Source organism: Etheostoma cragini, chromosome 11, assembly GCF_013103735.1.
Source record: "Etheostoma cragini isolate CJK2018 chromosome 11, CSU_Ecrag_1.0, whole genome shotgun sequence".
Lineage (NCBI taxonomy): Eukaryota > Metazoa > Chordata > Actinopteri > Perciformes > Percidae > Etheostoma > Etheostoma cragini.
This window is the reverse complement of record NC_048417.1, coordinates 20,152,690-20,166,814: the sequence shown is the minus strand read 5'-3', so window position 1 is coordinate 20,166,814 and position 14,125 is coordinate 20,152,690. Positions and strand designations below refer to the sequence as shown.

Here is a 14,125-nt window from a genome sequence, read left to right as displayed (position 1 = left end):
ATTCAGCTCTCCCTCTACTCTCAACAACAAAGAATTATTCAGCGGCTCATCCCAGGGCGGGTGGGATGAAATGGGAGGAAAGACTGAATGAATAAAAATGATATGCTGCAGAGATTTAATTGGACAATGGCCACACCCAAACAAAGACTTAATGCAAATGACCCCCAAACCCCATACATAAGTTACTGTAGGCTATGTCTCATATCTGGGATAACTGCCTCAGTTATTTACTACTATTTCACAATTGGATGTAATTGCATTCCAGGATTAATTTTGTCAAGAAATTTTGTTCACTGTCTTTTTGCCTTTTAATAATCACTAGTTACAGTTATGTCAACTGAGGTAGTAGTAGGATGTGGTGAAAGTGGCGCCCATTGTTCAAAAATGGCCTGTTGCAGCTACTGTCAATGCCGGGGTTTTATGACTCCCTGGGAAAAAGGTTACTCAGTGAGCTAGAGAGAAATCCTAAATAAACTTGGGGGCATCAAAATCTAACATTATGAATGGATAATATAAAGTATAACTAAACAATGTGCTACTAAACTCGGTATTAGGATTTGGATTTGGATTTAGGGGTCCCTTTCTGGGGGGGAGGGGGGTCTATAAGTACAGATTGGTCCCAACATTTAAAACAGACAAATAAATAAATTAAAAGTAAAACATTTACTCGTAGATTTAGTCAAGTTATTAAATTTGCATTTGTATAGGGCCCTCTTCTCAAATTTAAATTTAAAATACCTGTCATTATTTACTATTTTTGGCTGATTAGACCTCTTCTCATCAGCTGTGTGTGTGTAAAGACTGCTCGACATCCCCCTGCCTCTTACCAGTACAGTTTTTTGCTACTGTTATGGAGAGGTGAATTATTAACGCACACACTGGATTTTTTTTCCCTATTGAGTTTTATGAGAAACAGGGCAAGACATAACTATTTTTGGTCCTGATCTCTTTGCTTTGCACAAGCCAACTGTGCTTTAGCACCGTTATCACATCACTCTCGAATGTTCAGTCAGTCGGATGGATTGACCTCTCGTTCAGGAGATCTTATTTAGGAAATAATGATATACGTGCATATATTATATATTGTTTATATTCTTGGTTATGTATCTGCATGGTGAAATAAAATAAACAGCAGACAACGGGGGATGCTGAAAGGACAGTGACAGAAGTTAACAAGAGTACAGTGTCAAAAACCATCATGTAATTCCATCTTATTTTAACCTGAGCAGAGGTTTAATCCACCCTCACTGATTATGGGTTCTGCGTTGAATCTACACCGTTAGTAGGTGCGTAGGTATGCGGAGATACGGAAATGATACGGAAAACACACAGGACACACTTTGTTTCTCTGTCTCCAATGCCGGAGTCGACACTCGCTCCAAAACAAACCCACGTAACTCTTTCAATCATGTATCAAACTCTCCCTACGCACACAAAAAGCTGGGCTAGGACAATGCAGACACAGCAGCGCAAACACTTGTGTGGGTGAACCGGGCCTTTAAGTTACCAACAAAACATTGACAAACCTGTCTCCTGGAAATGATGTTGATAAAATATCTATTTGTTTTCCCAGTTACGTCATGGTGAAGAACATGATTGCTGCCTGGATTATTTTTACAGGCAAAGTTTGAAGTGATGACGCTTGTTGTACCACACACAAGTCATAGGGAGGTATTCATGGTGGATGGTGGGTGTACTTAAAGACCTTCCTCCAACCTTAACCAACTGCTGTGAGGACATAAACGTAAGCATGACAACGTGCAATTGTGCTCTAGCAACTTGCTGTTGGAAATTATTAGTATAAAAACGGAATTTCCCGGAGACTGGATTGGCACAGGGCTGCTCAGTAAAGGCATTCAGTGGGCTCCATACACCTGCTTCTTGGAACAGAATCCAGATTCTATATGTGCATGTTTCAATACCACATTTTCTGATGAATGACATAGATTATGATTCACAACGTATATTTAGCAAGGCTACCGCATTAATACTGGCAGGATAATCCCACTGCATTCCCTCTCTCTCTTTTCCCCTCTTCCCTCCTACATCCTCTGCTCTGAATAGTCTGTTTCAGCACAGCAGTTGATCAAAGGGTAGAATAAAACAAGCACTCTTGATACACAGTACTCTGCAATCAGAAAATGACTCATGTGGGAGTTTTTCTCAGGTAAGAATGAAATCCATTTGATTTCACCTCGCTGTCTCTCAAGTGTGTACCCCTCTGGGTCAAACACACAGTAAACAAAGTAGACTATTTTAACTCAAAAACAGAGAACATTATCATCTTCCTTTTATTCTCTTATTTTGGCCAGTGCACCAGTAAGGAGACCCCATCCTCCATTTTTCAAGTGAAGCTAAACCTCCACCCCAGGAAACAAATGCAAAGCATGCCATTAATTATCAAAAAAAGGAGGACATACTGTAGTTATAGAAATATGGTGAAATCTGCAAAAAGAAATGAGAAATCTTATCAGTAACCTATTTACTTCCAGCTCTGTCTGCAGTAGGGGGTATAAGCAGATGTGCTGACAAAGACAGAGCACTCCAGCATGGAGAGCAGCTTGTCACGGAAACTGCTCCATGAAGAAGATGAACACAAAAGAGTTTTTTTTTTTTTTTTTTTAATCATTTTAAGCATTGATTGAGCGCTCCCTGTATATTCTGCAGCTTCTCCCTGGACTCACACTGACTTAGTCTGGCTAAACCCTTTAGGCTTTCAGTTATTTTTATGAAGCAAAGCGAAGTTCATCTCATTAAAACTATTGTAATTACAAAAGGTGTGTGGTATTTATGTTAAAGCATCAAATAGCCTTTTTGTATGAACTGGAATTACTTTAAAGTTCCTAAGTAGAGAGCGTTTATGGAGCATATTAACAACCCTGACAAAAATGAGGGCCAGAATGATTGAGTAATAATGCCGTGTGACACTGAGGCTTATTTCATTTTGTGGGGTACAGCAGAGGATGTGAGATGCTTTGTCCGTTCTCATTCCATGCAGTGACGGATGACTTTTACAGCCTCTTTATGTGCCTGACCTTCACACAGACGTGCATAACCCACAAAGTACAAGGTCATTCACATTGGCCTCAAAGCTCTAAACTCCCAACTTCTAACAAGGCATCAAAGAACAGGACAAGCTCCTGCCTGAATCTCCGCGCTGCTGATTTACGGAAATCTTTGCACTTGGGCCAGTTTGCAGCGGAACAGGAGAAGCCCTTGTCAGCAGGTTTATCTCATTTGCATTGAAGGAGCTCAAGCTGTTGACTAATCACATTTCAGCATTGAGACTTTTTTTGCTTTGGTGGTATTCCTAAATATCCTTCAAAATACCTAGTTAGGTGGAGATTTTACTGAAACTATCTGCAAGAATTATTGTCCTTGTGCAGACAGCTATACTACAGAGACTGAATTATTTTGAATGCTGAACATAAAGCTAGACCCCACTGTACAAAATCTGAACGTCTCTGTGTATTTGTTTCTTCATGTCAAAATGCAGAAAGAGTCGCCAGACAAATTATTTGAGTGATATTAAGGATGCTATTATGCACACATGGGGCTTTATTAAACAAAAATGTAGAAGCTCAAGAGATGCCTTATAAGTATTTCAATATAAGTTTTAATTGAACCTGCAGGAGTCATTCAGTAATGAGATGACTTATCTTCTTTTGCCATCATTTGCGCAATTGCACTTCAGGATGGATATTCTCATTATCAACTAACTATTTATAATTATGTTTGTCCAGAGTTCTAACAACTGTAGTCATAGCCGTGTGTCTTTCCCTATTCCTCCTTGAGGCCTCCAATGGAGAAAAAAATTGACTGTGGGAGATTTGACCAGAATTGGAACATTTTGCACATGGGTGATTTGAGAACCCTGCGCTGCTTGGAAGATACTTCTGAGAGGAGAGCCGCTATAAGATAACTCTTCTGTGAGAATGTTGTCATGGGATTAAGTGTCTGACTTGTGGCTCTCATGAGACATGAGCTTTTAATGAGAGCCTCAATTAGCTCCCTGCCAGTCGGAAGTAGGGACAAAATAATATCTCAATCAAATAATTAATGTAAAGGCCGTTTGATGAGACACGTCACATTTTGTCAAGGTCTCTTTGATAGCTGGAATACTCCTTTTATAAATATGGCACTTCCAATGCTGATTAAATGTTAAATAAAGAAAAGCAGAGCATTCGTTGTTTACTTTGTGTTTGTGTGTTTCGTGTGTGTGTTCTGTCAATGGTAAGCCCGAGGCACTATTTGTAGAGAGAGAAAAAAAATAAAATAACTTGAGACTTGGAATATCTAATTGGAACAGCATCTTTCAGGATCCGATCAATAGTCAACTTTGAATTGTATTCACCTTCATCCTAATCCAGCATACTTGGTGTACTAGATTTAGCCTACCCAAGGGAGATATGCATGGAGGCTGATTTCAAACTACATTTTTTATTTCTAATTTTACGAGACAGCATTTGTGAACATTAGCAGGAATTTGCTGAATAGTAATGCCCAACTGCATAATTGGTACTATATGAATAGAACAAGTGAAAAATCTAGACAGCTTTGCAGGGGGGGGCAGTTAAATCACATGTATGTCATCTCAAATAATTGTGTGCTAGGAAATATAAGCTCAGCTCCAGTGTTCAGATTGAAGGTGTTCATTTTGGACATTATTTTAGAACCCGCAGGTGACTGTTTGATTTGCACATGAATAGCTAGCTAGCTCATTAAGGAAATGTCTTCTCTTTTATTAACAGAAGTTAAATGTTGAATGTTTCCTTCCAATCTTTGTGGCAAGATAGTCTTAAACATGTCTAGACTTATCATATTTAAAAGGAAGTAAAGACAGCTGCTGTCCTTGGCTACTGCAAACTTGTTTGGATGGTATTTTTGCATGTTTACATCACTTATCTTATCACAAAAACATTTCACAACCTTTATTATTACTGTGACATTTATAATCTGTTCACAGTTTTTAAATTTTTTCAGATGTATGTGTAATGTCAGACCAGTGCCTTCACAACAATAATGTTCTAACCCCTTAAGTTAGAGAAAGGCTGATTTAATGAATAGAATTGTATGATATGTGGACACAGTCAAATAAACATGCTGTGACTTATCTGCTATTTACAGGAAAACAGATAATAAGATAATGGAACTTACAACTTGAAACTGTAGCTGATGTTGTTGTCATTTATATTCTGTTAATGTCTTATGCGCCAAATGCCTTTCAGGCGATGCTGTGATATTTCTGATTGGCGTGTTGCAGAAGTTTTGGAGCATAGTGGAAAGTGCGGCACCAGTTGTCTGCTCAGTGTGAATCATTGAACATTTACCTTAAAAGCTCCAATACAGTATGCAGCCAAATAAATCCTACTTTAAATACACAGCTGCTGTCAAACTGCTGACTGCACCCAGAGCACCCAGGAGGCAACCATCATTGTGATTACACTAAAGTCAAAAAAGTGAGTGTTGAGAAATTATGTTCCAAAAAAATACCGTCTCAAACATATTTTGTAACTTTCCATCAGAGTATCTGCAATCATTCTATTAAAACCAGGGCTGTCAAAATAAACGTTACTCAACTGAATGACTGAATGATCAACTGAATGATGACGTATCTACACGGGCACGCTGAGCCATGCTGAGCCATCCCACAGAGAAACACTCTGCCTATTCAATTTCAATTCAATTCAATTTTATTTATAGTATCAATTCATAACAAGAGTTATCTTGAGACACTTTACAAACAGAGTAGGTCTAGACCATACTCCAGAATTTACAAGGACCCAACAGTTCTAGTAGTTTCCTCCAGAGCAGCAACGGTGTGCTTATGTTGCTTATGTTGCTTACAACTTTAACCAAGTACTTCTACTGTAACTTCCATCAAACAAAAGAAACTGCACAATCCTGCTAAACCATGCCTTTGAAAAATGCAAAACGCAGAACAAACCAAGGAGCTACAAGCCCTCACAATGGGGAAGTATTGACATTGGCGTCCATAGCCACTTTATTAGAGGAGAATCACAAAGCTCTCACTGCTTACTTCATGCAAACACTTGCTGTTGTCGTTACAAAATATCATCTGTTGTCTGGCGACTGTGTCGCGAGCCACGGAGACACCGAGATCGACTTGTGACAATAACACTTCACCGTTAAAACAACATTATGTCTAAAATGTAAGCAAACTGGGGTATTATATATTGTAGGAAAAATAAATGTCTCATTCTAAACAAGTTTCATGTTGATAACAGTTATTTATTTTTAAATAATATTTCCACCCGTCTTTCAAAATGTGTGGGATTTGGTCATCTTTGAAGGCTGTTTCTCTTAATGGGTTTTTCTCATACTGTGTCAGAAAACTCAACTGCAGTAGCACTCGCACATACCAATCTGTCCAGTTTCACTCCTATCTACTTGTGAAAGCATTTACAGAGGGTTTTGTTCATAGCATAATGTATGTAACATTTCATAAATAAAATGGATTTATTTATGGCCTTTGACTCCAATATGTCAACAAAATAAAAGAAGACTTTGGAAACGGCTCCTTTGTGGATATTTTTACAAGGCATAGTGAATTTTTCTACCACTTTCAATTGGATTGTAAATATCTGAAATTGCAGTGTTTTTTAATTATAATTGCAGATATTCAGACATTCAATAATATAAGACAGACTTTCTCGAACCAACACTGGATCAAACTCCTGCACTTCAAGTCAAGTCGACTTTATTTGTAAATTCTGCAATATGTGCCAGACAACTGAAAATACATTTCTCTCCGATCCACGGTGCAATATGCATTTGTTGCAATACCAAAGAGTAGTGTCATTTCTATCTGGATGAATGAGTACAGGCATGCTGCATATTGAAGAATGTATGCAGTCTACAGATCCTCGGCAACATGAATCTTAGAGCCACACAAATGCATTGTTACTCTCTGCAACAAAAGGACAGCCAGCAACTGTATAGTAGAGTGGGGGCAAGTGGGCCTTACAAAAAAAAAGGCCAGATGTGTGTGATGCTAACGTGGATGGAGTGGATGAATCAGTTTATCAATGAAAAGAAAACAGCCCAGTTGATACATGCACGCTTCCTGGACTGAGTTGTCTGGATAGATGGCTTTCTATGGAGATCAGGTCTACTGGAACAGCTAGATGAGGGAGGGGGATCTGTGTTGGCCACACCATAAGGAATACAGCCATTTAATAGAATAAGCTAATCTTTTAACATTATTTTCAAATAAATATAAGCATTACATTTGTTTACCCCATCATGTCAAGTCAAAGACTTTAAATCAGGACAACTCATGTTTATAATTTCTGACGTGGACTGTAAATAAAACTAGACATTTCAAGTTGGATTAACTTAAAATAAATACAGCTAGGGTTCACTCAACTCACTAAATTAATTCAAGGAGCATTGTCTGCACAGCATTGTCTAAAAATTAAAACTCTTTAATTAAAACATTTTGTAATTTTAAGAAAAATACTATATGCCAAGTTTAACGATTGTTTTTTTCATAATAATGAAAACAAAGAGCTTTAGTATCAAATTCAGTCCCTACCCCAGTGCACGTTGACTTTGTACTACACTACATACTTTCACCATTGGCAGCAAAAGCAGCTGTAAATTCTTTGTGTCAAATGAAGAACTGAATCTTGACACAGAACATTTAAAACATATCTGACAGTAACATCTTTCACTGTGACAGAACTGCTGTCGATTCAACTCAAAACCGTAACAATTATTGAACTTGCTTTCTCAATGTTTTAAGGGCAGCGGGAAAATGTGTGTTTTTGATTGAACCAGCTTTAATTGTTTCACTGTGGTTTGGAAACAGCTTTCACTTTGATGGAGAACTGTTGGCCAGTTAAACAAGCAAACTCAGAGTGCTTCTTAGGTTCAAGCATCTTTCATAGCCAGATGGAATGTCCCTTCTCTGGGATTGGAGCAGATGTTAATGGCCTGATGACGTTCTCTACTCGTTATTAGCCTTGCCTTTGTTGTGCTTAGGGCTGCAGATGGCGCAAGATTTCTTTAGTTTCTTACTAGTGTCAAAATGTTATTTTATAATACTTATAATACTGTAATTTTTTCTTACATGAATAGCTTTCTTATTATACTGCTGGTTTAAATGGTTGCTCGACTTAATCACATTTACAAAATAGTTAATTGTCTTCTATTGCAACTAGAAGAAAGGTTTTAAATGTGTTTGTGTGTGTCTCTGCACACAATACATGGTCACAGCCTTCCTTTGAATTTTGTTGAATTACACTTAGGTGTCAACAGCAAATAATAGGTCAATGCCAACAACTTTATTGTGTGATAGTGCTGTATAGCTCATTCAACATAAGGGGTAAAAAAGGCTTTAAGGTTACCAAAAGTTTGTTTCTTTACAAATCTACTCCAATTTCTGTTCAGGAAAACATCATTGTTATCCTTTACTTTCCCTATCCACATTTCAATGTGAGAAGAGCATTTTAAGATGAGGTTTGGAGCTACTGTTTGAAAAACATCTGTTTTAGGTGTGGAAAATGTCTGCTTAGTGTGCATGGAAGGCCAAACTAGAAATAGAAAGATGCATTTGTCAATTAAGACGACTTATACTGTGCACATCACCTTAATGGAAGATTTTCATGACAAAGATCAATACAGGAAAAGTATCGTTAGGGCAGTAGTGCAGAATAATGATACAGTAGAACATGAGTCATAGCTGTATTAAGATCTTTTCAAACCAGTATTAGACAAAACAGAAATGTTAACTGATACATCTGACTAAGTGGGTGTTCACAGGTCGGAGGTCCTATGTAATGTTTTTAGACTCATGCACACACTAAGGAAAAACTATGTCTGTGTATTTTAATTGGATATGCCAAACAACATATAACATGGTACAATTCAATCCACGTGACTAATGAGATAATGGCATTGCATATAGACACATGCTCAGATTTCCTACAATAACCTGTCCTATATTCAACATGTCATTTGTCATTTACGGCTGATGAGCTCTGTAAATGGTGTATGTACCTAAAGTACTGGTCACACTGGTCAAATTTATCATTTATTGTGTGTTTTCTTCACACCCAAATTTAAAAGAAACACATCTCCTGGCCTGTGCCGTACATAACAATTGCTGTGCACATTCGTGCTCAAAGAGGAAGTAAACCCGTTGGATGTAAGGAGTGTCGGTTAAAACAAGTGTAAATCAATTCTATTTATTCTAACAGTTTATCCAGTGATGACTAAACTGGCTAAAAATGCATTTGCCTACAGCAATGTCATTTTTTTCTTTGTCACTGTTAAAGCAAATAATGCCCTCTGTAAATTATTCAGTGCAATCTGGTTAAATGTAAAATCCTTTTAGACTGGATCCTAGCACACTGACACTTTTGAGCTTATTTTTCAGAAACAACAGAAGCTGACTGCAGCAATGATGTTTGAATTCAGCTTTGATGGTGCAACAGTGTGGTGAAATTGCAAATAAGTACACTCAGACCCTGAAAAGAAATGTGAATGTTGCGTGACTGTATCAGGATATATCCAGATATACAGTCGGTTTATATTTTCATACAGTCACAAGGCCCCGGGTCCTAGAGCTTCAGCCCTGTAATACCTTTAAATAATCCAGCAGAAGCTGAGTGAGATCCCTCTCATTAAGGAAAACCTTCATTGATTTCTTAATCTTATGAAAATCATTTCCCCCCCTAGCTGATTCTTATAACTGAAAGTTCCCACACAACTTAGATAAACAGAATAAATCAATCCTTCAGAGGACCCTGGCAGGATTTATCACGACAACAACACCAACTCCTATCATCACATTCTTTAGCCATAAATGGAGAAAATATGAATGAAACAAGTAAGTAAATGAGAAAATCCTAGTTCTCACTGCAGTCTTAATACATGCAGTCTCAAATGTAATGTTCAAATGATGTTGGGATATCCTCAGAGATAAAGATTCCTCACTATCCTGAACTAGTTGGATTCCCTAGTCAAAGAAGGATAATAAAATTGTGATAAAAGGTGTTGTTTCTTTCAGAGCAAGACACTTTGATGTACAATACAGCCCCACCTGGGATGTATCTAAGAATAAAGCAGCTTTTTTTCTTTTTGTTAAAAAAACAGAAATAACTTCTGGTGAATTCCAGAATTTCAATAGGCCTACTACAGAAAAATTACACTACTTTCATGGATGACAAAAACCTGAGAGAGAGAGAGGATCTTACTTCTTCAGTAGACTAAAGCTGACAGTGGATGAGCGCAGTATCTTGCTGTCACATTTAAATGCAAATGTGTACGGAAGTCAAAATAAATACAGTTTTAATGCCCTGTGTAGGAGGATATCAGTATCTTTAAGCTAACATTGACGGCATATGATCCCTTGAATAAAAAAAAACCAAACTTAAAAGGCAAAAGCTACAGTATGCAAACTTTCATTTGCCATTATATCCTAAAACAAATTTCCAACACAGAAACTAGTTGTATGCAATCTACACAGTGCAACAACTCTGATGTAACGAAATAAAAGAGCAATGCAAATCACACTGTGCTGTACCAAATGACAGCACCAATGTGTTGTGAAGTTATTTGAAGTGGGAACATCCAGTCCTTTTCATGTGTGTTACATCCTTTAGCAATTTTCTCACACACAGAAACGTAAATAAAAGGGATTGCTACCTTCATCTGTTTTGTCACGGTGCTTTTCTAGTGTGCTGTTTGTTACTGGTAATTGTATACCTTGCTGTTAAAAAGGGCAACGATGGCTGTTTACAGGGATTCGTCTTTTAAACAGTTAAACGATAGTCCCATTAGCCGCAGTGTTTCAGTGCTCCATTCTGCTCTCCAAGACACCAATGAAGGTCAAGCTTTAATGTCTCCAGCTCACTGTTTGAGCCAGAGACTCCCAGCTTAGCCACAGCTCTGGGAACTGGCTCAGACAAAAGATTTACCCCACAATGCTGCTGGCCTAGATAGACACACCAAACACACAATAGGGTGGCTGTGCATAATTTAGAGCACATCTTTCCTACGTTGGAAAGTCAAAAATTAAAAAGGAGCTTGTCAGCCAAATTAAATAATCATATATATTATGTCCACAATGGAGATGAAGAAATTAAATCAATATTTGCCAACATGAACGTAATACTCAGACATCTGCTGCAGAGACAGGAAATGTGACACACATGTGTGGCCCAAAGGAATTTCATTTAAACTAAACTATATCAAATGCGTCCTTGTTCTGTAAAACAACACGTTTTATTGTACAACCGACTGTTCTTCAACTGAAGTTTCTGTTGGAAGATTGCACTTTAAATCACTGTGATACCAATTGTTACAGTCCCTCAGTCAAAGAGTCTTCAGGAGGTGGGTACATTTAGAGACAAGGCATGTTAAGTTTGAGATTTCCTTTCTTGTGTCGACAGTGGTTCTCATTTCCACTCCAACTCATAAGCCATCTTAGCCCAGCAAGGATGTCAAATCCTCACTGTCGATGTCCCGGTTCCATCCCTTTTGAACATCCGCTCATTCCAGGGAAATTAATCAATCTCTTTATCACTTGGGCAGTGTCATTACCCAACCACTGAGTGAGAAATGAAAGTGCTAATCGCACAGTAAGTGGGGCGGTTGTGTGGGAAGGCCAGGTTTTCCTCCACAAGCTATTTTGGAAATGCATTTACAATTGAATTTGCTCAGCAAGTGAAGAATGATTCGTGAGATTCCCTCAAATTCTTTTTATAAAAAAAGGGAGTGAGTGTGACATCAGCTTTCAATACAGTTATCCAGATGTGACTCTCCCACAAATGTGACAAATGTTTCTATATAAAGTATTGCATGGTTGCACACAAATGCATTTGGAACATATAAAAACACTTTAAATCAATATATTTAGACCTGAAATTGACAGAAATACATGAACTGTATGCAGCATGCTTTCATTAAAACCAGCAGCACATACTAGGACATTACATTTTAATGTACACCGATGTCTCATTAACCTTGTCACATTACCACAGCAAACACATCAATTATGGTGACAATCCATCCCGCACTTGTCACGACGGTGATAGGGATGTATAGTCTGTCAGAAAGAAGGTATTGTCATTCTAACTGCTCAGGTGTAAGGGCCCTTAAGATTGGTGATGTCCAACATCCCAATGTGTGCAACAATGTGTGACCGATAGAGGAGAAATACTTGCCCCCTGAACTAATTGCATAGAAAACAAATGGAGTTGTACTTTTTTCTCTTTTAATGAGAACTAGTAATGCCTGTCTTACTACGGTGTGTTTAAATACAGTTTGTTTGCTGAACAGAGAGTTTGTGTGTGTGTGTGTGTGTCTTTGTGTCTGCGCGCTTTTAGCGTGCCTTTTTAGGCCACAATTAGTGGAATTGTAATTGACCACATCTAGATGATAATATTTAAAGAAAGTCCAAAAAGATGCATTGATTAACACATTTCTAGCAAAGAATTAGACATTTTACCTGCTTTCCATGAGAAATGATGGTTCTTAGGAAACACAATGTCTGATTGGACTGAAACAGAAAAGAGGGACAAGAGGAGGAAGAGGCAGAGGTAGTTCCCAGCTCGCCGTGTCCAGGCAATGACCCCAAAGTCATCTTTTAAAAACATAGTCCAGCCCATTGCTTCCTCTCTTACTCCTGTGGGAAGAACATGAAATTCATCAGTAAGTCACTCATAGAAACCAGAAGAAGAGACTGTGTTCTTTAAACGTGGGGAAAGTGGAGAAGGTGTTAGAAACTCTGAGGCTGCTAACATAGATAATGTCCCACTGAAACCTCCTGCCCAGATTCATGACTTTCAGAGTCACCTTTCAAAGTATATAACGCTCTCTCGCACATTAATCATAGTGGTTCTTTCTTCTTCTTCTTCTCCTAAATCCAGCGTACGGATCTGATACCCTGCCTCCTTCTCCTCCCACATAGACACAAAATAATTAGTCAGAGAGGCTTGAGTATCTCACTCTCCCAAGGAAGAAGTGGACACATGTATTGGAAGGGGAGAATTTAAGCTTGGAGTAATATGGGTATTAGTACCTTTTTATTGCATCTCATTTATTCCTATCTCCTGCTACTGTGGTTCATGTCCTAGGAGTGTTGGGATTAGTCCTGGATTCACTAGGCATCTAATTGTGTTGCACCAACAGCAAAATGAATGAATGTGGAATCAAAGCTGTGACAACGGATGCTTTGAGAGACTGAGGTTATGTTGTTGATGACTGAGGTGACTCATTTTCCAAAAAGCACTTGTGAGATTTGTTTTTACAGCTTATCATCCCACAGAGCAATCCATGCCAATTCTTTTCATTCTGAAATCGAAAACTCTGCATACAATACAATTTTTGATTCACAGCTAAAACTTAACTTAAAAAAAAATACATAACACATTTATTAAGCACACAATTGAATGAATTGCATTTATTGTGCAACACAGAGTTGTTGCATTTAAGAGAAAAGTAGTAGAAAAGGTTTATGCAAATTGACTTACCGATATTCAAGGTTTGGTATCAGTGATACACAAATGTTAGTTGGTCAATTAATTATTCATTATTATTTACCTACTGACCTGAGTAATAAAGTACATCATGAAAATATGAAAATGTGTTCTTTAATTCATTTTTCTTTCAATGTTGCAGATCACCACAACACACTGGGTTTACATTTTGCCCTGATAACTAAGTATCAGAGTATTTGATGGTAGATTAACTACTGAGGGGCAGCAGGCATTTAAGATTTGAGATTATTCACACATGGTGAAACTCTGAAAGCGCTGGGTGCTTGATGATTTTTTTTGCTTGATTTCATTCAAGGAAATTAGATTTTTACTTTTCTGCTTTAGCTGTTTTGGTGGGGGCAAATGTGTTTAATGAGGAAGAATTGCGGGGTGGAGATGGCTTGGTGCCCGGAAGTGGGCTGCCAGATGCCCAGTTTTTTATGGACTGTCCAATTTTCCTCTGGCTTTGATGTGTTATTCTATAGTCAAAAGTGCTTTGTTCTCTTTGTGTCAGAGAGGGCTTTTAAGCTCAAATTCAGGGTTTGGCATTTCCACATACAGTTCTTGTTCGCATCTGTCCTGTGATGGGGGACATCACATCCAGCACACAGACTATT

At 38.0% G+C, this 14,125-nt stretch overlaps 1 protein-coding gene across 1 annotated transcript in view; it reads right to left on the bottom strand.

The window, feature by feature from the left end:
• Positions 1 to 14,125, bottom strand: part of thsd7ba (thrombospondin, type I, domain containing 7Ba) — a 178,357-nt gene that overhangs the window by 109,985 nt on the left and 54,247 nt on the right. Inside the window, exon 3 of the mRNA XM_034886070.1 lies at positions 12,479 to 12,655. Coding sequence (XP_034741961.1) covers positions 12,479 to 12,638 — 160 coding nt within the window. The 5' untranslated portion in view covers positions 12,639 to 12,655. The remainder of the gene's footprint in view (positions 1 to 12,478; positions 12,656 to 14,125) is intronic.